The sequence below is a fragment of the Calliopsis andreniformis genome, chromosome 1 (genome assembly GCF_051401765.1).
Source record: "Calliopsis andreniformis isolate RMS-2024a chromosome 1, iyCalAndr_principal, whole genome shotgun sequence".
NCBI classification, from domain to species: domain Eukaryota; kingdom Metazoa; phylum Arthropoda; class Insecta; order Hymenoptera; family Andrenidae; genus Calliopsis; species Calliopsis andreniformis.
The window spans coordinates 9,812,944-9,836,103 of NC_135062.1; the positions used below are offsets into that span (position 1 = coordinate 9,812,944).

The window sequence follows — 23,160 nt, forward strand, 5'->3', positions numbered from 1 at the left end:
GGTCCAGGGTGGTCCAAGACCCAGGAGTCCCTCCAGGGTCCCCAGGCAGGTCCTCACCCGCCGGAGGACCCGCGACGAGTGAGACACTCGTGCTCCTGCAGGGGTATTTATACTATCTCGAGGAAGATGAGAAACCAATCAAAGAAGTTCTTCGATTGATTAGAATTTCGAGACCGATCTAACGAACAATATTTGGCGTGAAATTGATATTTTTCATAAAATACTCACCCGATCAACAATTTCTGGCACACATGTTGTTAATAACAATCACACACAGTGTGCATTTGTGTCTTCTTAGTTAACAAATGTGGAAATTATTAACTTTTCGTATATTATTTATCGTTCGATTAATCTCGCAACTCTTGAAAACTTCTTAATATTTCTTTAACTAACAATTGTAAATGTTAATAACTTGCATCAGTCACTGCTTGCGATTGTTATTAACCCTCGGGCGACAAATGCTGGGTCAAAAGTGACCCTCAGACCGCTGGCTGTGTATATGAATGTAAAACAATCTTCTGTCCGAGGGATAACAATCTTCTGGTCAGTTGCTTCGAAGTTTCCAGCGGGTGTGAATCGTCCTGGCGATCCTCTGCAAGAATTTCCTGGATTATCATGGACTACCTTGGGTCACTCTCAACCACTCTGTCCACTAACAGCTTGACCATTGATCAGGTGTCTTTGGCTTACCAGTTTACTATCTACCTTTAAAGTTTTCAATCATTTTTCTTTACCACTTTTACTAAGCCATCCGTATTTTTTGCTGGAATTTCGTATTTCTTGGGTGTACCAAGTAATCCAAAGCATATTTTGATTACTATAACATAGATACAACTATTTCGGTATCAGTGAATGCTTCTTAGTACTTTTACATAAAATTCCTTATTCCACTGAATTTAGCCATAAAAAAATAAGCATCTTATTTAGAATAAATATCATCACTCTGGTATATATTCTCTGCAACAACATATTTATTGTAAATAGTATTTTCGCTTATTATTGAAATTATAGGGATAAATAAGCAGCATAGTTTAATGGGACACCTTATATATTGGGTGGTATGGTAGGAATATTTTGCTCGTTTGCCTGCACTATCAGCGTGAAAAGAATACGTTTCCTGCGTCCACCGTTCAAAAATCGCAGAGGACGCTCGAAAACCAGTGGTTTCTCGAGCCGTCGGTATTTCAGAACGTGAGACACGGAAGTCCATTGAATGTCCAGTCTATCCTGTATACTCGTCTGTGGTTATACTTGGAAAAAACAGAAACCAGCGAACATTTACGCGCCACTTTATTTTTGAATCCATGTTACCACCTGTTGTTACAGCGATGACGATCGCGGTTGAATTCTTCGATTCGCCAGGTGATTGCCAGTTGCCGCGTGGCACGTCCGAAAAGACACGGAAATTGTCGATCCTCTGGGACTGACGCGCCGAGGCGCCAGTTGCGTGTCGGACGTTGGACCGATCGTATCGTGGCTGTTCTTCGAATCGGTGAGTAAATCTAATACACGCGTTTGCTTTTGTGATTGGTGCACCTGTTAGCACATTCACAGCCGATTCAAAGCCTATTGATTCGTCTCTGCGTTTCAAAAATCGATCCAAGTCACACAAAATTGTTAAAAATCTCGAGTGAAGAGAATGAAGACAATATGCCATCTTCGATGAGATCTACACGCGTTTTTGTCAGAAACTGAATAAGATCCTGATGGAAATATCGTCAGAAATCGTGAACCTAATCGCCCTAATGCATATATGAATCACAGGTCTGTGAACGTGCTAATGTTTTGATACGATGTGTACTTATTTCGATTTTAGAATTTTCAATGTTTTATATTTCCTCTTCCATTATACTTTGTGTATCGATACTCAATCGTCTCGTCAAATAGGATACAGAGTGCAGTGTTTCTAGTGATACAGTGGACAAGAAGAAAAAGTTCAATATCGATATCCCCTTATACGTGGAAAAATAATTTTTCTAACTAGCACTTATCATATTTGTAGTAATCTATTTCGAAGTGATTTCGTAACTTCATATTATAGAGAATGAGTGATACAATTGTATTTTATCATGTCATCTTATTCGTTATATTATTTAGTTCCTAAATTTTCTTTTGGCCAGCACAGTACAGTAAAAAAAGCTACAACAGGTTCTTCTTCACGATCAGCACTTTATCATGTTCGATATTTTTCACGAAATGTTCAGTTTCTACAGTGACAAATTGTCTCGCGTGTATGCTTGTTCATCGCACACCGGTTGCCATAGGAGTCCATTATGCAATTCAGGAAGGTGACAGTTGGTTCAGTAATGCAAAGTAAATGAAATGGAAGGCGATAGGATAATGTTGGCCATTCAGTTTTATCGTAAAGTTTTGATCTTGGACAATGTGCTTGTTAAGAAGGTATCGATGTTGGAATTATCGATCGAATAATGATACGATTCTTTGTGGTACGTCAACGTAGATGTGTGTACTTAAGGATAAACATAAAACTATGAACTAGTTACTAGAAAGTTGTCAGTAGAATAGAAGTACAATAAGACAATTTTCCCAGAGAAAACGAAGACAATAGCAAATTTTTATAACAATCCAGACTAATGTTCAAAATAGTCTAAAATAGTTTACTATTGCTAATAACCAAGGAATTAATGCATCTTTAAAATACAAAAAAAGATATGTTTTATATATGAAATTAGTACTTTCATTATCCTCATTTTGTATACTTGTGCACCTATCTTGCTAGTGATAATAACTAATTCATAACTCGACTCGACTTTATTCTGTTTTGTTTAGATATTAGAAAATAATTAAATGTACTAAAAGCTAAGAACAATAGTTTGAAAAAATGATAAAAATCCAAGAAATATTGTCCAGCTTGTAACAAGCATAAATATAGTATAGAGAAATCTTGAATTTTCTGACTGACGTAGTGGGGATGATATTCCATAAAAATAATTAATGGTTGGTAACGGTGGTTTCACATACGAAGTGCTGACACCAGTGGAAGTGAAATATTGCAGCTCCTCGAGAACATGCGTTCGTTCTTCAAAAAGAAATTGCATACTTTCTCAGGCTTGATATAAGCAAACTTAAATAAGGATAAGACTGAATACTTATTTCAGAATTTTCTATCTACAGCGGAAGGAACTAAAGAACCTTCCACAACTTTTTCCAAATTTACATATGTTACATATATCTATCGTTAATTAGGTTAGAAAAGCTTAGTATAAAAATTTCTTCAGAATTATATGCATATGAATGTTTCCAATATGATTCGAATTTTGTAGTACAAACGAATCACGCTCATTATTATCTTCAACAGCTTCAACTTTTCACTATTTAACAGATAGTGATTTACGTTTCTACCAGCGATATACCTATCGATTACTCTTCGTTTGTTTGCTGAAAACAAATAGGAATAATTGTGGGTTGGTGATTAGATATCACGCTATTTTACCTTTATTGACAATCAGCAATTAATTATCGCGATTTACAGACTTCTGTATTGAATATACAATTTTTCTGCAAGATTGACTCAGTATAAGTTAACCTATTAACGTAAAATATCCTATCTCTCATTTCAATTATTCGAAATCAAATCTAGTTAATTTATTACTCAAATTCACTCGTTACTGAAAGATAAAGTATCACATTGTTTTCTATCTTTGTTTAGTGAGGTTAATTTGCCATTTAAGGAGTTCATATATGGCAAATAATTTTACTAAAACAGTAAATTTACATAGAGCATAGCAAACTTATTTAAACATCAACTATATAAAAATTGTACCATAAAAAATGAAACTTTAGGGTCGTCGAAGTAGGACACTACGTTAATGAGGTTAAGTTGGTTAGGTTACATTAGATCTATGCTAGATCGAGTCAATTTGGGTTAGTTCTGGTCGTAGGCCAGATTAGGTCAAGCTAAATCCAGGTTAGGTCAAATTCGGCTGGATCAGGCCACGCTAAGTTGTAAGTTGGATTAGGTCGGGGTTGTGTCTGCACGACAGCAAGTCATGCTCAAGTAGGCTTGGGTCACGGCTAGGTTCTATGGTCGCCTAGTTTAAGTCACGCTTCGGTAACATTCAGATTCTCTCTCTAAATAAGAATTGACACGATGGAGCCTCCTTTTAGGACACTCTGTGCCTAGAACGGAAGAATGGCGGACCGTGCGACACGTGTTTCTCATTGTGTATTGTTGCAGCGTGTGACGATGTAAAATTCGCGATACGTTTCTTCTAGTCGCTATGGTATTAAGGCGCGTTTAGACTGAGCAAGCGAGGGCTTATTTTTCTTCCATTTTGGCAAAATTCAACCTACGAATTTAGGGGGAAGGAAGATATCGAGTGAGTCATTTACCAGTCTCACAAAAATTTACTTATAAACTATTTATTGTATACAAATATGTTTCAAAGGAAAGTTGTTTGATATCAAGAGAAGCATACAGTACCATTAGGTTTTCGCTATTTTCCTTTTCTCATTCCATATATGAGGTCCATGTTTCTTAATATTTTGTACTCAACATTCAGTATTTCTTCGAATCACATAGTCAAATGTAACAGATTACGGTTTAAGAACTCTTTTTATCATGACAAAAAGGTGAAGTAGTAAAAACTCATTAGTACACTGGTATCTCTTGATACTAAACAACTTTCGTTTGAAACGTTGTTTTGTACAACAAGTAGTTTACAAATGAATTTAGGTGAAACAGTTAAATGACTCACCCTGCATAGATGGAGGAATTCCATGTTTCATCTTACTTTTTTTTTTAAGGATAATTTGTACGAGATCAATTCAGATAATAACACTAAGTATTATAAAAATGAGTTATTTTCTTAATATTAATTTACAAAATTACGCGTGAGGAAAAAGCCTTGTCTTTTTAATAAATATTGCTTGCAAATGATAAACCAAAATAACCTGACAGCTTCCTGACAGATTCTTCTCATTTTTACTTATTGAAACAAGGTACAAGCTATCAAAACGTTGCCATGTTGATCTTGCACAAATTTTCTTCAACAAAAATTTCAAATAATCCTATATTTTTCTTTCCTCGCGTTTTGTGCTCTCATTCATTTGGTCTAGACGCACCTTTAACAAAACGAAGATGTACAGATGCGCGAAAGTAGACGATCCAGCGTGTGAATCGCGCGCGCTTTCGTTCCTCATAAATGTATCTGATAACCGAGCAAAAAGACAAGAAAATTCCGGTCTCCAGGTGCGTGATGAAAACCCATTTGGCTTCACCTACTATCTTTGAGGATGCGTCTGTTCTACGATTGCGAAGCACTCGTGCAGAAAGAGGCTTGTGCACGTTTTATTTGAACTAAAAATAAAAAGAACAGTTGGAAATAATAGGCAATTTCAGCTACTTTATTGTTTCTATTTCAGAACTAACATAGAAAACGTAACTGTATTTTAAAATTTGTTAGCTCTATTACCTGTGATTTTATAGGAAATTAACAAATATTGACCTTTAGATATGAATTAACATTAAAGTTACAAGATTCAAAGTTTTCGTTACAGGAAAAAAGGTTTGTTAGTTATATAGCTATATATGTATACAGATTAAAAAAAAAAGATAGTATAGCCACCTAGTGGACTAAACATGATCTAAGATATAAAAGTTAAAAAAAGTAGTGCTATCTCGTTAAAAAATTCTGTCCCATTCAGTGACTTGCTCGAATACTGAAAAACTCATTCTCCTTCCCACGTGATTCGTCATCAGCGTTACATTTCCTAACACGTTAGGAGGGAGTCAATGTAATTAGCACGGAGTTACGTATGGGGACGTACGACGCCATCTTTGTTGTCAGGCTTACTCTTCTCTGCATTGTTATTACTGCCTCTGCTAGATGCTCGTAATTAACCCTGAAGAGGATCGGTGTTGGTATCTAGTTACACACGTTTCGGCCGCTGGCGAAGCCGGTTCCGATCAGCTGACGAATTAATTACGAGACAAACACCAGTGTGTCCTTAATCGTGACACAGCAGCTGAGGCTAACGATTCTCCTCGGGGTCCTTGGACGAACGAACAGTGAGTCACTGGCAATTCGATTCTCGTCTCACGATATCAGCTCACCTATATGGGAACGAACGATCCTTTTTCCGCGATTACGTAACACAGTCTCGACCGTCGGTTGCAATTATCTCGGCTACGCGAGTCGGATGACAGTGAACGACTGATCTTCCGCATTATGGAGATATCGAAAAGGAATTTCGGTATTTCGAGAACTTGGATTTTATGAGAATATTGTAGGATAGAACTGGAGTTTTTGTGTTTGTAGTATGTAGTTAAACTAGAGTGTCTTTTTACAAGGGTTGAGGAAAACAGACTTTTAAAATAGATCATTATAATTTGAAATAGTAAATAGTATTTAGTGACTTAGGCATTAACTGAAGTAGTATCTTCAAGTATTATTTGTTTATGAAAATATTCTAGTTTTTAGTATTTATTTTAAATGCCCTCTAGTTTAGACTGACCTTCGTAGCCTCCTAGAAAGTTTTTTTCGTGAAATCGATAGCTGTCGTTCGCCGTGTTCAACACTGCATTTCTCCCCGCAGAACACTTTCTTTTCAAGCTTTCTAGATGTTCGTGTTTTTTACGAGGCGATTAGTGTCTCTGGTGCCAAGCCTATTACCACGATGATAGGAAATGGGCTTGTAAAATTGTACGTCAAAATGACGCGACAGAGAGAGGGCGAAGAACTAGGCATGGACAAGAGAGATTAAATAGCGCAGTGAGCCACACGGTCGAAATCACATCCCACGATTCAATTTAATCGGTTGAAAGCGGCTGATGACGATGATCGCGCGAAGGTTGTTCCAATTAATATTAAACGGCCTGCGAAATGATGGTACTATCGTACGTATGTAGTAACGAGACGTGAGCGTTATACAGCACACTTGTTGCGTTCCCTCTATGCGCGAAGTATACATGTTCTGAATCGTAATTCACATTATAATGGGGCATCATTTTTAGTATTTTTTATTGTGGTCTCTTTATGAAATCATTGATACCTATTTTACTATAACCATTTTGACAATTTTACTAATATCATTTTTGTTGAAAATAGAATATCAAGCTATTCACATTCGTATTTAAATTTAAATTTTTTTATTTATTATTTGTTTTAACATGTATAAAGAAATTGAAAATTTACTAGGTCTAACGCAGTCTAATATCTAACTACGAGTAGAAGTTACAAGATAAAAATAAACCAGTAATTTTAAATACATATCTTGAAATTAAAAATGTTCCATCGTCCATATTACCATAAATAATACGATTTAGCAACCGAAAGTTGATAAAAAATATCGATAAGCTATAAACATAAAGCCCAGATGCAGGTGCATTAATGATACCGCTGAAGAACTTCATTTAAAGTTTTAAATCCAATTTGCTTGCAAGTGTCATAAGCGTTTAAAGCATATTTTCATGACCACCCGTGCCTGCTTCAGCATTTTAGCTGTGACTTGATCCGTGTTTATGTCACATTTCTAGTAAATTCCATCATGCTCTGCATATTTCGAGTAAGTACCGTCAAGGACTCAGTTCTTGAATACTTAAGATCATTTGAGAAATATAGTTTTCCTAGCGTATTCACGTAAAAATTAACCAACTCCAATAAATTTTTTATTATTTATATGAACCTGTGTCATCTTCAATTTATTATTGAACAAAGCGAAAAATAATAATAATTAAATCATAATTTAGTTTTTAAATTATGTCTCACTACTAGTTATTCAATTTCACGGATAAATATCAAAATAAGTAACATTATTTGCTAATTTTTTGGAACAAATTTGTATTAAAATAAATTTCATATATATATTCAACCTTTTGCACTCTGAGTAATTTTTAACATAAACTTTCAACAACTCTGAGTCATTTTTACTATGAGCTACGAGCTACTACTACTCCAGGAGTATTTACAATAGTGCAAACGCGCCTCTGTGAAAGATTAAAGATCCTACTTCGTCATTAAAAGAAACTCGCATACATTTTAAAGTTATGTTTAATCAATACAATTACAACACAAAAAATATAACAAAACGAAGAATAAAAATTATTTTTCAAATTTCTCCATTTCATGGTATCTTGAACACCAATCCCCAAGGTACATCCTTGGCTTATTAGAACAAGTATCGCAGTACATTCCCTAGTTTCACGTCTTTCACCTTTCTTCTGCCTACTGGAGCAATCTCTTTTTACCTTCGCACGCTTAATGAAGTTTCCCAGCTTGCATTAGAATCTCGCCGCAGAGGCGACAACAGAGTGCAAAAGGTTAAATACTAAACTGCTAAGGAATTGGGTTCCGATCAGCGACTGGGTCCTTGACCGTATCGAGATTTCCTTTTCTTTCGATCTTGCCTTTTCGTCGAGAGAGAACGGGTCGTTGGCCGCGCTTTATGGCTCGAGGTGCCAACGGCGCACCATTCTAATGTAATCTCCATTGTAAATCCGTTGCTGGGCCTGTTACCACCGCGCTTTCGCCTCGTTTCGCCTGCCTTCCCCGCTAACACGCATGCTTTATCGCGTAGGACGATTACCCTCGTTCGGATCTCCTTGAAACCGTGTCACGCGTGCGGGCAGGCTCGGGCTCTTCGCTCGAGTTACGAAACGGACAGAAGCGTAACGTTTAATTACACAGCGGCCACGCAACGCGTGGACGTAATGCGTAATGAGCGTTGTATCCGCGGAAGGTGAAGTAGCTGTCCCGAGTTCGTTGACCATGACGACAGATAGACGGCTCTTACTTTCTCGCGGTGACTAAACCAAACACCACGGGAAGAGTCGTCTAGGCGAGGCCTCGGGGTGAATTGACGATACGCATCGAAGGACAATCGTTCGAATGCGATTTTTAACCCCTTTCGTGACATGTAACGCATATGCAGTTCAAAAGTGATGGAACTCGGAGAACCTAGTCTTTTAATTACAGCTATGAATCAGTTTCATTAATACACATCTATTGGTTCATAAAAAGTTTACCAGTTAGAGAGATCATAATTATAGAATTTATTCAAAGAATTCTTCAAATGGAAATTACGAATTATTTAAATAGTAATAGTCTAATGCAAATAACAGGAAACTATTTTTCAGGCTAGTTATTCAAGCACGATAACTTTCATTAAGTAAAACTTCTCTTAATGTCAATATTGTGTATTTAGTAAGTAATTTTCTCCTATACTTATAAACAGTTTTGTGCTTCTAATTATTACTTCGTATTTAACACTAGAACTACCATGGTTAACCTATGGCTATTTTTAACAATGTGCCACAACCACAAATGTCTGAAAACGTATGTAACTTACAGAAGTAACGTTTACTAATATGTTCCTCTTGTATTCTTCAGTATTAAGTGAGAAAGAAATAATGTTTGTGAAAAACAAACTGTGTATAAGGAATAATCATACCTGTCCTAACTGGTTTGGTAGTTCTAGTGTTAATAAAATTTCATTTTTTCCAGTATTAACGATACTGAATCGCCATAGAATATATGTGAATATTTTTACGTAGTTTCGTATTCCATTGTCAATGGAGTATCGAGTGCGCGATAAGTTGTAATAGAAAAGTGCAGAGCGCGCGGCGGACGTTCCTCTTTTTTCCATTTGTTACCCATAATTCTGTGCTCGAATTTCGTCAGGAAACACGTGACCACTGACGCGTGTCTCCCTGTTCCTGAGCGTCGGGTTCCACCTGCTACTTCCTGCTTCCTTTCCTGATTCATTTGTCTCGTTTCACTGCCATGCGTCGTTTTCCGTGGCGGATAAAAATAGAACGCAAGAGCCATTGTGAACTTGCAGCAAACAGGCGACAGGCAATCGTGTGCTTCTATAGATCGCTGCCATTAAACGATGCTTCTGTCATTCACGGTCGCCATGACACTATACGGTAGTAATTATTCGCTATTCTACTTTCTCTCTTTCGTTTCTCACGAGACCACTAGAAATAATCGAAGTAAATAGAAAGTAGGACAGATCTCGTGGATTTTGTGTAATTATTAATATCGTTGTTTTGGAATATATAGGGTGTCCTGAGAATAAAGGTAACACAAGCGGATAGGTTTTCTTTTTATTTTTCTAACTTGAATAGTGAATATCTGTTATTTTTGGAGACAAGGAAAAACTTTATTTATAAAAGTTGTATGATAGGTGGTCCATGACAAGTAATATTTTTTTATTCTGATGTTTTTGTGGTTTTCAAGGTTACCTCTATTTTTTTTAAATGTTAGGTTATATTTCACTATTCCTAGTAAAATAGCGAGTGTTCAGACGATTTGAAGAGCCTTCATGCAAGGTAATTCATCATTCGGTAATAGATAAGAGAGTAAAATAAGGTGACTTATATTATAAGTAGACTGTAAATATTTACACAAATTCTCATGCTCATGAATACAATTAGAGAAGTGGAATCTACTTGAAAATGTGTTTCATCTTTGAAATACTATAAAGTGTATTTAACTTTTACTATTGTGTACATTTCTGTATATTACATGCGTTCTGTCCTTTTTGCATACTGAAATTTCCCATAAATGCAGAAAGATCCAAGATTATATGCAAGTATGTTATGTATAGAACAGCGTAAACTTTCCCCTTGGGATACTCCATAGAATTGAAATTTACTTTAGAACAGACGATTGAGGCGTCAAGACAGTTGTATACTGCCTTATGGCGAGGACAAGGTGAACGAACCTTCCCTTCTCTCTTTAATCACTTTTGCCGTGCTGATACAGAAATTATCTCTACCTGAATCGCCTTAACGGGATCTCAATTGAAATCGTATGATATGCAATCCAGCATCGTTGCATCAATATAACGGTAATATTTAATGTTAAATTCTCGCGTACCTAATAACAGACAATCTTACATCTGTTTAATTCTCGTACGCTCGTCATTAATTAACCAGACAGCATACGACGCCTTGAAAACGTCTATTTTATGTCCATTTTATGTCTGAACGTCTTATGACATAATTTGGACGTCTTACAAACATCTGACGAAATATATCTTAAGATTTTTGAAATTTACGTCCATGGGACATCTTAGAGACTTATGCTCTTGGACGTTTTAAAGAGGTCTGTTTTTATCTGAACGTCTTATAGACGTGATTTGGACTTTTTTAAAGAATTCTTATGAATGTGTTTTAAGTTGTTCTAAAGGCATACGGATTTGTAACTTCGAACGTTTGAAAGACTTCTTTTGGACATTTTTGGGACGTCTGGATGTCTTGAACACATTTTTAAAATGTGTCTGTGTTATATGTACTCTGTGAACAGGGATCATTTGTATCTAACACGTTTTTGAGTGAGTAAGTCTTTGAAAAAATCTATAAAATATCATGTAACATGTTCAAATATTCCACATTCAGATTTGAGTAAAAATTAATTTTTCACAAACGAAACTAAAGGTTCGATACTAATTTTTTTAGGAGATATGCGGCTTTTTCAAAAATGCCAGGACAAAAATGACTCCTGTTGACAAAGTAAGGATTAGTTGATCCAACGTTGCAGCGAGAACACGCGGTATAGAAATCTATGGATCATCACGATGCAGTCTGGAGTCGTGTTTCAACGATCGATGCAAGGATCTACCGGTTGCTTTTACCGTTACGATACTCCTAACGGGATGCTGAGAATGCGACGACAGAGGGAACTAGCCGAAACGATTCCTTTCTCGCGCTTTCTAGATCAGCCATGCGACCGATTTGTTAATATTCGCGACGAATTCACGTGTATTCGTCTCCTCACGAATTTCTGCGAACCTCGTGGCTAGATTACTGTCTTTTATGCAAATTTACGCTTCCACGAATACGACTACAGAAATGGGGCTTAAAGATAGATTTTGACTATCCTCATAAACTAATATTATAACTTGTACTTTCGATATTTTATATTCTTTCGCAAGTTATGTGTATTCTGTGTTATTTTGCAAATTTAAGTTGTTTTGTAAATGCATGAAATCTTCGTGGTCTACGTATGAGGTTCTGTCCTTGAAGGAATCGAGCAGAAAGGGGACGATTCTACTTGAAGAAATGAGATGAAAATGTAAAATAAACATTTTTCATATTACGCTCCGTTTTCGAGAAAACTGACTTCGAATTTTGACCGAGTGCAAGTGTACCGAACTGCAGTTTTAGGCGGCTGAGGGGTTAACAGGGAAAGGGGAACGCTTCTAGCGTACAGTCAGTGGTCAGACTGAAAGTGTTCCCCTTGCCCCAAAACTGTCCTTTCGAATGCTTGCACACAAGCATAGTTCTAGCTGAATTTTCTCGAAAACTAAGCACGATCAAGAAAGTCTATTCTATATTTTCGCCTTATTTTTCATGTAGAATCACCTCCTTTCCGCTTCTACCATCAGTTCTGGAACACCCCGTATATGAGCCTTTCTAGAGCTAAACTGATCAACTCCACTTTTGGTAAAAATTTCATATTTATCGCCAAAGTAGACTGAGCTTTTCACAAACTGAAAAACTTAACTGTGTAATTGTATCTCCTCCCATAAAGTAATAACACTATACATGGCAGGTAAATAACATTTAGCATATGTATTTCTGAAGCCATTTTGATAAAGTACAAGTTCTAATCGTTAGTCATATATTTAATACCTTTGGAACAAAATTAATCATCTCTTAAACAATTCGCTATAGTAGATTACTTTAGTTCTTTTCTTCAACTTAAATTTAAAAAATCAACATTGTTTATTGCATCACCACTTTTCCTTGCTCTCTATGTTATGGAGTTGATCAATTTGGCATTTGAGTGGTTCATATGAAAGTAATGATTGAGATTAGCAATATTGTCCGCCGTAGTGAGTCAAGTTTTAGAGCACAGTGTTACGTTACACGATTCCTGTAGCTTTTCGTAAGTGGTTCGGCAAGAGAAACACGTTTCACTGTAGCACGTGTCGCGGAAATGGCGTGCCAACATTCTACTTTTAATTTCGTCGAAAACTCGCGTTCCACGGGCTCGTTTTTATCGTTCGCAAAATCATTTCCACGCAATTCCGTTGGCCACGGTAACGTAACGTCCCGCTTGAAAGCGCACCACGCCACTTTGATTCGCAACGGGGTTTTCAAAATTCTGTTACGGTGGCCTGGTGTTCGTGCAACACCGGTGCACCGACTCGTGACCACCTTTGATCGTCCAGTGACTGTCATCCATTCACAGGCACACAAAGGAATCGAAATTCAAATTATCTTTCCCTACCATCGATCAACTTGACAATGACTTTTATACCTCTCGTTATTTACGACCATTTCCACTTCTGTATTAGTTTCTTTTTTACCCAGAAATCAGCTAAACTGCTGTTGGCTGATTCATAAAGGTCCTCTAGGTTGCTCTCTAAAGTCTTGTCAGGTTTATCTTGATCGTGATAACACGGTCTGACGTGTGGATAAAACTCCAGAAATTTCGAACGAAATGCGACGTCAGTATTCGAGAATGTTTACACTTGAGATCTATGTTAGAGAGATTTGAATGTCTGATACATTCACGAGTTTAATATGGTTTTGCTTAAGCTTAAATTTTATTTTAAAAAATATATCTAGTAATTTTATTACTGTATGCGCTTTTTTTAAGTTTTGAGACTTGTATTCATTGCATAACATAGATTAGGTCTAATGCTTACAGTAATTGGGCCAGTTTCCCTTTAATTACACGCAAGAAATAGTCATGTAGATCCAGCAAAAGTCTTCTAAGGAAATTTAAACAGAGTAGACTTTTGTAGGACGTGTTATAGGCTTTTGTAAAATTAACAAAAGTGTTAGACTACAGTAAGAGCAGCAGTGTTTAATTACACAATTCACTCTCACTGATTCTGTGTTAAACTTAGGCCTGTTAGAATACTTTTGTAAATTCTACAAGCGACTTCGATAGCTTTAGCTTCACATTTTTTTCTGCTCAGGGTAAAAATACCGAATAAGGCCCAAGTTTCTAAGTACTGCAGTGCCATGAGATTAACAATTATTGAAGAGGAAGTATTTTACTGAATCTGACTAGATACAAAAATTTCTCTTTACTCTGAGACAAATTAGGTACAAAAATACCGATTATCCTTGAATTCACAGCGATTTAACTTTCACGAGCTTCTATTAGCCCTTAACTATTATTGTCGGTCTGCGAGACTGCTACTAATTACTTATTCATACCTATTTCCCTTCCTGCATGACTGTCTGTCCTGAACACTTGATTTTGATTTTTAATTTGCCACTTCTATGTTATTAATAACGCAATTAACATCAGCGGTCCGTGAGAGCGCTAATAGTGGTTATATAAGTTTTTATAGATGTAGTAGTTAAGGATTAGATATCGTCACTCTACATATATGACACCTTTCTCGCGCGAAAGTCTTGGGTTCGTTAAAATTTCGCGTCAGTGTCATGTCCTTCGTTAGCAGCCTCTGTCCGTTTTAAATCCCCATCGAACGGCTTTAACGGCGGCACTTCTGATGCTTCCTCCATCAATAACATCGCGCAACCCGACTCCATCGTGTCGTCTAATCCTTTATGAGACGGAAACAGGGCTAAGACCGTGGTCAGTTTAGTCTTTATCATAATTTCTTCGTTTGAGTAATTCTAGAAAGCTCTTGTGGGGAATCCTTCTGCTAGAGTTGATCCGTTTTGTTTTGAACTTGAACAGTATTTCCCCGAAGAGCAAGTTCGGCACGGCTCTATATTATCGACAATGATGTATCACATTTCTTCGAGAAAAAGAAAAGAAAGAGCAAGAAAGCGTTTCCATTAGCGATTCTCTACGCGTCACGCCGACTGAGTTAAGGAATTTCTTTTTACGTTTGCGATCCTGGGGCCGGAAACTCTAGAGGATTGTTCTTTCGTTTCACCGGAAACCTTCGTTTCCAGAGAAAGTGGTGGATGTTGAACGAACTTGCAAATTGTCCTTTTTGGCGTAATGGGTTGCACAAGTATCTTACATGCGAGTTCGGTATAATTGGGTCGCTGTGTTTGTTGTTTACGTATACCTAATTACTCCTATTGTGTGCAATTAGAAGCTACTTGGTAAAATAGATTACACATATCTGCGATTATAAAGCAAAACGATGCAAGTCACATTTTCAAAAAAATTGAGGTGCTGGTTTAACTGAAGACTGCAAGATTGAATTTATATTTTTAATATAAACAGATTAAGATTGATGGGCTTTATCCTTTTAAAAAAGTAAATATAATAACACTCAAGTCCATAGTAGAGGATTAAGATTCAAAACTTTGAATATTAGATTTTAAAAAATAGAAAAATGTGACTTACATTGTTTTAGAAATATGTTGCATTTCAAAAGTTTGAAAATTAATATGCATTATAAAACTGAGCACTTAGTTGTCCAAGGTTGCTTAACGTTATTTTATAATACAAGTTTAAGTGCATATTTAACTTTGTTCTGGTTGGTTTGATTGCAGAGCGTAAGCCGATATGGAGAACCAGCAGGTGTGGGTGAGGGACCCCCAGGAGGGTTTCATAATTGGGAAGTTTGTGGACATGGTCGATGGGGATGCGTTAATCGTGCCCTTGGATCCAAAATATCCTCAACGCACTTGTCCTCTGGACGAAGTTTACCCTGCTGGAGAGTACACCAAAGACGTCGAAGACAATTGTAATTAAACCGTACACTCTCCTTTCCTTTGTGTTCCACTTTTTTTTATCTCAGCGAGCGGTAAAAAATAGTATATCAAGCTGTGGGTATATCTATTTTTATCAGGTATGCACACAGCAAATATTTGGTCTTACACGGTTTATTAATTAACCACGGTCTCGAGATAATCGTGAAACCAATTTTACGAAATCTTTGTGTAAACAAGGCCAGGGATATTTATTGGAATTTTCAACGCGTATGATGCAGCATTTTCTTTATCTTTCCCAACTGAGTTTCCATGTTTTGAATATTCACTTTCACCAGCTCGGCTATTTTGTGTTTTCCCAGGTGCTCTGATGTACCTGAATGAGGCCACGCTGCTGAACAATATACGGACACGCTACTTCAAGGATAGGATATACGTAAGTAGCCTGACCATCATTATTCATTTTACAAGTTGTTAAAGTAGACCCTCTGGTTCATTTAAACATCGCTGTTGTATAACCAATTTTCTCCTGTTTCTTGCAGACCTATGTCGCCAATATCTTAATTGCAGTAAATCCTTACTGCGAATTGGGAGATCTTTATTCTACTCAGACCATCAAGGCTTATCAAGGAAAGTCTTTGGGAGAGACACCGCCTCATGTTTTCGCTATCGGTCTGTAATCTCAATCGTATCGATATCATACACTTTGCATTGCGACAAAGGTGAATACCAATTGAGTCTTCTTTTTCCAGCCGATAAAGCATTCAGAGACATGAAAGTTCTGAAGCAATCGCAGAGTATTATCGTTTCCGGCGAATCTGGGGCAGGAAAGACTGAATCTACAAAGTATCTGCTCCGATATCTCTGTGATCTGTGGGGCTCGACGGCTGGACCGATCGAACAAAAAATTCTAGATGGTACGCGGTCAAGCTAGTTTCATAGGGGAGAAAGTGGGAATATGGACCACTTTTTTTTTGTTTTGAGGGAAACGTTTATTAAAAATATAAAAATTGCACCAAAAAAAGGTGAAAATGGTAGTTCCCAGATCTAAGATAATGTATCAGTAGCCTTTTAACGTGAAAAACCATTTTTACAAAATTGTGTCAAAAAGATGGTTTTAGAAATTAAGGTGGTAACAGGAGTCAGAGCTGAAAAGCTAAAGATAAGAAAATAAGGAACAATAAAAAGTAAAAATCGTATAAAATTTTTTGAAAAATATTAATTAATAAAATTCAGCATAAGTTTGACATTTAGTGAGGTTTTAAAATCTGACAAAAATTACAAATAAGAGCATCACTCTGAGATCCAGTACATAAGGAGCGAGCCCATTCTTGAAACAAAAGGAAAAGAACAAAACGTAATAAAAAGAAGTTGCAATATTGAGTCACCCTGGTCCATATTGCTACCTTCTCCCCTAGAACTATTTCGTGTAACCGTCTATTATAATTCAATGAGCAACACCATGTTTTTAAATTCCTCAGCTAATCCTGTATTAGAAGCCTTTGGAAATGCGAAGACTAAACGCAATAACAACAGCTCACGTTTCGGTAAATTCATGGAGGTGCATTTTGACTCGAAGTGTCAAGTGGTCGGTGGTTATATATCCCACTATCTTCTGGAAAAGTCGAGAGTGTGCTTGCAAAGTCCTGACGAGAGGAACTACCACGTTTTTTACATGATGTGCGCTGGGGCTCCGCCTGAGTTACGCGCGAAACTTGGCATTACGAAACCGGATGACTTCCATTATCTGAAAAACGGTTGCACACAGTATTTTTGCAACGAGGAGTCGGAGAGAAAATTGAACAATGCCCAAAAGAGCCGCGATCAAATATCGAAGGGTAGCTTGCACGATCCAATTCTAGACGACGTTCAAGGGTTTGATGCCATTGATCAGGTAAATACTCTGATTATTTTGTAATAATCAGATAAATACTCAGATATATCTCTATATCCAAGTTATTGATATTGATTTTGTATTTTGTTCTCTTTTTTTGCTGATTGGATTCTATTTTCAACGCAGCAAAAAGCAACGGTAATTCTATTGCGGTCTTTAAACGTTCTTCTTATCTTAAATGAATTTTTTCTAGATTTTTTATGTATTTTACGTATTTTAGTATTACATGTATACTTTCCTCATTCGTTCATACATGTTGCTTATACGGAAATACGTCTATAATATTGTTTCTTTTATATAGGCTTTAACACGATTGGGTTTGACCGAAGCAGAAAGAATGGAAATTTACACAATGGTGGCTGCAGTGCTTCATCTTGGAAATATTATGTTCGAAGACAACCCAGAAGACACGAAAGGAGGATCCAGAATATGCGCAAACTCCGAGAAGGCGGTGCTAATGAGCGCAAAATTGTTGGCTGTTGATCCAGAGGAACTTAGACAAGCTTTGGTTTCAAAGGTTATGCAAACTAGCCGTGGTGGTATTAAAGGAACAGTTATTATGTAAGTACATAAAAAAATAAGAAGAACAATGCAGACAATAAGTATTATATACATTCAACAATTATTTTAGGGTACCATTAAAGGTTTACGAAGCTAACAATGCCAGGGATGCTCTGGCTAAAGCCATTTACAGCAAATTGTTCGATCACATTGTAGCTCGCATAAATAAAAGCATTCCTTTCAAGGCCTCTAGCTACTACATTGGTGTTTTGGACATCGCAGGGTTTGGTATGAAAATCAGTTTAATTGAAAGAGAATATTGTCTTTCAGTTATTTAACAAAAATATTTTTTTACAGAGTACTTCAAAGTCAACAGTTTCGAGCAGTTCTGCATAAATTATTGCAACGAGAAATTGCAACAGTTTTTCAACGAAAGAATTTTAAAATATGAGCAAGATCTATATGCCAGAGAATCTCTCAACGTGCCCAAGATATCTTACGTTGACAATCAAGATTGTATAGGTAAATATTGTTAGAGAATTTCAAATGTTCTGTAGCAGGATGGCGGAACTTAACCTTCAATTTACATTTGCAGATCTAATCGAGTCAAAAAACATGGGAATTTTCAGTTTATTGGATGAGGAATCGAAATTGCCAACTCATAGCTTCGCGCATTTTACCAGCGAGGTCCATCGTGTTTGGAACGGTCATTTCAGGATAACTTTGCCACGTACGTCCCGTCTGAGAGCCCACAGAGAGTTGCGGGATGACGAGGGATTTGTTGTTCGCCATTACGCTGGCGGTGTCTGTTATCAAACGGTATGTTATCATATTTTATGTTCTACTGCTTATTTATTACAAAGTGCATATTTGAGTTGTTATTTTATCAATTCTTCTTTTATTTCTAGAATCAGTTTATCGAGAAGAATAACGACGCCTTGCACGCCTCCCTAGAAGCACTAATCCAGGAGAGTAACAATAAATTCCTCAGGACTCAATTTGCCAATAACTCTTGTCAGAAAGGAAAGCTTACTTTTATTAGCGTTGGTAGCAAATTCAAAACTCAACTAGGCGAATTAATGGACAAATTAAAGAGCAATGTAAGAATACTATATTTAATCTTAAAAGAATTACATCGTACAAGATTCTTCAGGTTATCTTACAATTTTTATTTAGGGAACTAACTTCATTCGTTGTATTAAACCGAACAACGATATGGTAGCTCATCAGTTCGATGGAAACAGTATTCTGGGACAGCTTCGTTGTTCGGGCATGACGTCTGTCTTGGAGCTCATGGAGCACGGTTATCCCAGTAGAGTTCCGTTCCAGGAGCTCTATAGCATGTACAAATCGTACTTGCCACCGGAGCTGGCCAAATTAGAGCCCAGATTCTTCTGCGAAGCATTACTTCATAGCTTGAAATTGAACAAAAAAGACTTCAAATTCGGTATAACTAGGGTGTTCTTTAAGCCAGGGAAGTTCGCTGAATTCGACAAGATCATGAAGTCTGATCCAGAGAATCTAAGAAAATTAGTAGCCAATGTGAAGAAATGGCTGCTCAAATCTCGATGGAATAAGATGCAATTCTGCGCGCTCTCCGTGATCAAACTGAAAAATAAGATTATTTATCGCAGATACCATCTGATCATTCTGCAGAAAACTGCGAGGATGTACATAGCTAAGAAACAACATCGGCCTCGTATAAAGGGAATCATGAAGATAAAAAATCTGAGGATGCAATTGATTGGTATGGAGGAGACTTCGAAGCAGTTAAAGAACCGAGAGAAACCGATGAGTGATTTGAAGAGGCTCCACGATGATTTAGACGCGGCGATTAAGAGAGTCAAGGATAATGAGCGAATAAAACCTGCTGAAATTGATTCCCTTTATACGAATCTAGTTAATCAAGTGAATAAGCAGATGGCATCGCTGCAGGATTTGGTCAGGCAACAGAGAATCGCTGAAGAGCAAGCGAGATTAAGGAAGATTCAGCAAGAGCTAGAGGTCGAGAAACAGAAGAAGGAGGAAGAAGAACGAAAGAAGAGAGAGGAGGACGAAAATAGGAGAAAGAAACACGAGATCGAGACGAGAAGAAAAGCGGAAGAAGAACAGAAGAAGAGGCAAGAGGAAGAGGACCAGAAAACTGCCGCAGCTCTTCAAGTAAGTGCATTATAAATTAGAGTAGAGCTTATCTAATTCGATTTAATAAGTTCAGCGCTTAATTTTCTAGTATATTTCGGTTTTTCTTTAATTTTGCGGATTAAAGTTCATACGTGCTTTAAATATGTTTTATCAGATTTCATTACCACTATCAGTGTATTTAGTTCTAATCTTTCTTAGAGATAATGTGCCATTTCCATTTGTTCTGAAGGCGCAACTGGAGAAAGAAGTAATGGAAGAGAACAGATATCGTGAATTACTGGAACAAGAAAGAAGAGACCATGAATTGGCAGTTAGATTAGCCCAAGAATCGAATGGTCAGGTTGAAGATTCACCGCCACCCGTACGAAGGTATTACATTACTATTTACTTAGATATTCATATTATAAATGTATCTCTTTCCTGCGTAAATTGGAGAACAATAGAAAAAATTACGATTAGTAATAAAAACATTTTACAAAATGAAAATTTCTCGAGATTGAAAAATTGAATGAATGTAACTTTGATCGATGGAAAAAGATTTTTAAAAATATTTGTTTAACTAGACAATAAGATTTTACTTTCATAAATATGTATAGTGTTTCCGACGTGCGAGTATCGTCAAACAACAACAGGCTAGCAAGGTACTGTAAATTCGTTGATTATTGCATGCACGACTAACAATATAGAAATATTTGTGTGATATACTAACAGTTAGTAACTAACTCATTAGCATGCCAATTTTTTTCTTACTAAAAATTTGAAAAACCTACAGTTCTTCATCGATTAATAAAAAAATAACACTCTTTTGCATGGCGAATATTCCTTGTATGAATTCAATTAAAGTGGAATATTTCTTTCATTGAAAAATTAAAATGTTCATCTGATATAAAGTGCACTGCAAGTTAATTTGTGATTATCCTGATAATAATATGGACAATTCTTTTAAAAAATAATTAACATTGTTTAAAATCACAGGTCAGAACAGGTGCGGAACCATCAGGCATCTATGGCGAATAAGAAGTACGATTTATCTAAGTGGAAGTATTCTGAATTGCGAGATGCTATAAACACATCCTGTGATATTGAATTATTAGAGGTAAGTGCTAATCAAAATTATCTGTCTCGTAAAATAAGTAATCTACTGACAGCGGAGATTAAAACACATTTTTTATGGATCTTTTTTCTCTAGGCTTGTCGTCACGAATTCCATAGAAGATTAAAAGTTTATCATGCCTGGAAAGCGAGAAATCGCAGGCGAACCACAATGGACGAAAATGAAAGAGCACCAAAGTCCATTATGGAAGCTGGTAAACATTATAATATTATGCTTTTTGTGATTAGTAGTACGAATAAATAAATCTTGGTTAATGGTAATGTTATTTGTTACACGTTTCAGCTGCTAAAACACCTAGGACTCAGTTGAAACAACCGATAGTCGAATCTTCGCAGAGATACTTCAGAATTCCCTTTGTACGACCAGCTGCAGGTGGCCAACAGGACAATTCGCACACGTCTGGTAAAAGAGGATGGTGGTACGCTCACTTCGATGGCCAATACGTGGCAAGACAGATGGAACTGCATCCAGACAAACCACCGATCTTGCTCGTCGCGGGTGAGTCTCTAAAAATTTATTCTCAATTTTCTGTATTGTGGTTTGTTGGAATATTATGTTTCTAATCTATGCTATCATACCAACACCAGTATACAAACATTCTTTTGTGTGCAATATGCAAGTTTATTTAATGCTATCTCTACTAATCTTCCACACATGTTATCACATCCAGCCCTAAGTAACTGTACTGCTTCCTCTCTTGATATCACCAATGAGAAAAAAATATGTATGGGTTTGATAAAAGGATTGCTTTTCATTCGACATCACTCTTTTCGTTACTAAAGTCTTCTTCTTATTTATTAATCATTCATGGCACTTCCAGCTGCAATGCACCTTTGTGTTTTTTAACACTTCCTCAAAAATAATCCCACTCAAAGGACAATAACACCTCACGCTTGTAATGATTCACACGCTTGTTCCTCGCATGCAAGCAATCACGATCCTCTCCGAGTTTTCAAAAGGAACATTACTTTCTGTGAAAGGTATCGACGACATGCAAATGTGCGAGTTGAGCCTAGACGAGACTGGGTTGACTCGGAAACGCGGGGCCGAAGTGTTGGAGCACGAATTCAATCGCGAATGGGAGAAGTATGGAGGAAAGCCATACATTCCTCCCTGCGATCGAAAGAAATGAGGACATCCCTTGGAATGCTCCACCGAGTGTATGAACGTAGCTCTATAGGTCTCACGAATTTTGTATTTGTTATTGTCGATTCACTTTGAATGTCAAATTGCAGCACAGTGCCTTAAAATTCGTGCCCTTCGTGTTGAAAGGTAAATCTTCGGAGAGCTCGATAACATTAATCAATTCTATTATTGATTAAGTTGTTATGGAAACGTAGAGTAATTAGATGTGTGATGGATCTACGGATCGATAGATTTTGTATGTCCGGTGTGTTTTACAACACACCGTTTCCATTTCTTTACGAAAGGTCAGGCATTTTCGTGTCAGATGTGAATGATAGCGATTTCTAGCGTGATCAATTTTAATATTCAGTATTTGAGGTATCAGTATCGCTAAATTACAACGTAGAGTTTTGTAATTGTTTAAAATTGTAATTGTCTCTGATGCAAGGCGGGGAAGGAACATTTGTGAAACAAAAGATCTCATTACATTTGGATTTATATCTTTCTATATAGAGAGATTGTTCAGCTATGAATATTCGCCTTGTAATAAATTTACGGTATTAAGGGTGATATAAAACCGAGCATTTAATAGAAGCTCCCTTTATATGGCGTCAATGTTCCTTTGATCATTATAGAGTTTCATTAAAACTTACTACTTCTGGTTTATTTAATGAAAATAATTTTAATATTCATATCGTATATTATTGCACATTTAATGCAACTTGTAGGTATGTCTTTGCAGACATAAAAGAAGTCGCAGTGGAGAAGGAATGTGTATCAGTTAAGTGATTATAAATAAATAACATTCACTCTATGCGT

The 23,160-nt window shown here is 36.7% G+C and overlaps 1 protein-coding gene across 2 annotated transcripts; it reads left to right on the top strand.

Annotated features, from left to right (window-relative positions):
- The first annotated feature begins 1,401 nt into the window (after nt 1–1,401).
- On the top strand, nt 1,402–23,155 carry Jar (Myosin heavy chain 95F jaguar). 2 transcript variants are annotated; one of them, XM_076383179.1, is made up of 18 exons: nt 1,402–1,492; nt 15,407–15,600; nt 15,928–16,001; nt 16,108–16,237; nt 16,318–16,482; nt 17,047–17,459; nt 17,761–18,020; nt 18,091–18,248; nt 18,318–18,482; nt 18,556–18,779; nt 18,869–19,060; nt 19,137–20,120; nt 20,332–20,471; nt 20,699–20,743; nt 21,078–21,198; nt 21,292–21,409; nt 21,499–21,714; nt 22,197–23,155. In XM_076383179.1, exons 2-18 carry the CDS (start codon nt 15,420–15,422, stop codon nt 22,346–22,348), a joined length of 3,738 nt encoding a protein of 1,245 aa, XP_076239294.1. In that variant the 5' UTR covers nt 1,402–1,492; nt 15,407–15,419; the 3' UTR covers nt 22,349–23,155. The 2 variants fall into 2 exon arrangements, with proteins under 2 accessions (XP_076239294.1, XP_076239304.1); XM_076383189.1 differs by lacking the exon at nt 20,699–20,743.
- Nucleotides 23,156–23,160: the final 5 nt, after the last annotated feature.

Excerpts from the sequence above, each read along its gene's own strand:
- Jar (XM_076383179.1), top strand. The coding sequence starts at position 15,420 with ATGGAGAACCAGCAGGTGTGGGTGAGGGACCCCCAGGAGGGTTTCATA. Across the intron at positions 15,601-15,927 it reads CAAAGACGTCGAAGACAATT|GTGCTCTGATGTACCTGAAT; the intron begins GTAATTAAACCG and ends GTGTTTTCCCAG. Across the intron at positions 19,061-19,136 it reads TGGACAAATTAAAGAGCAAT|GGAACTAACTTCATTCGTTG; the intron begins GTAAGAATACTA and ends ATTTTTATTTAG.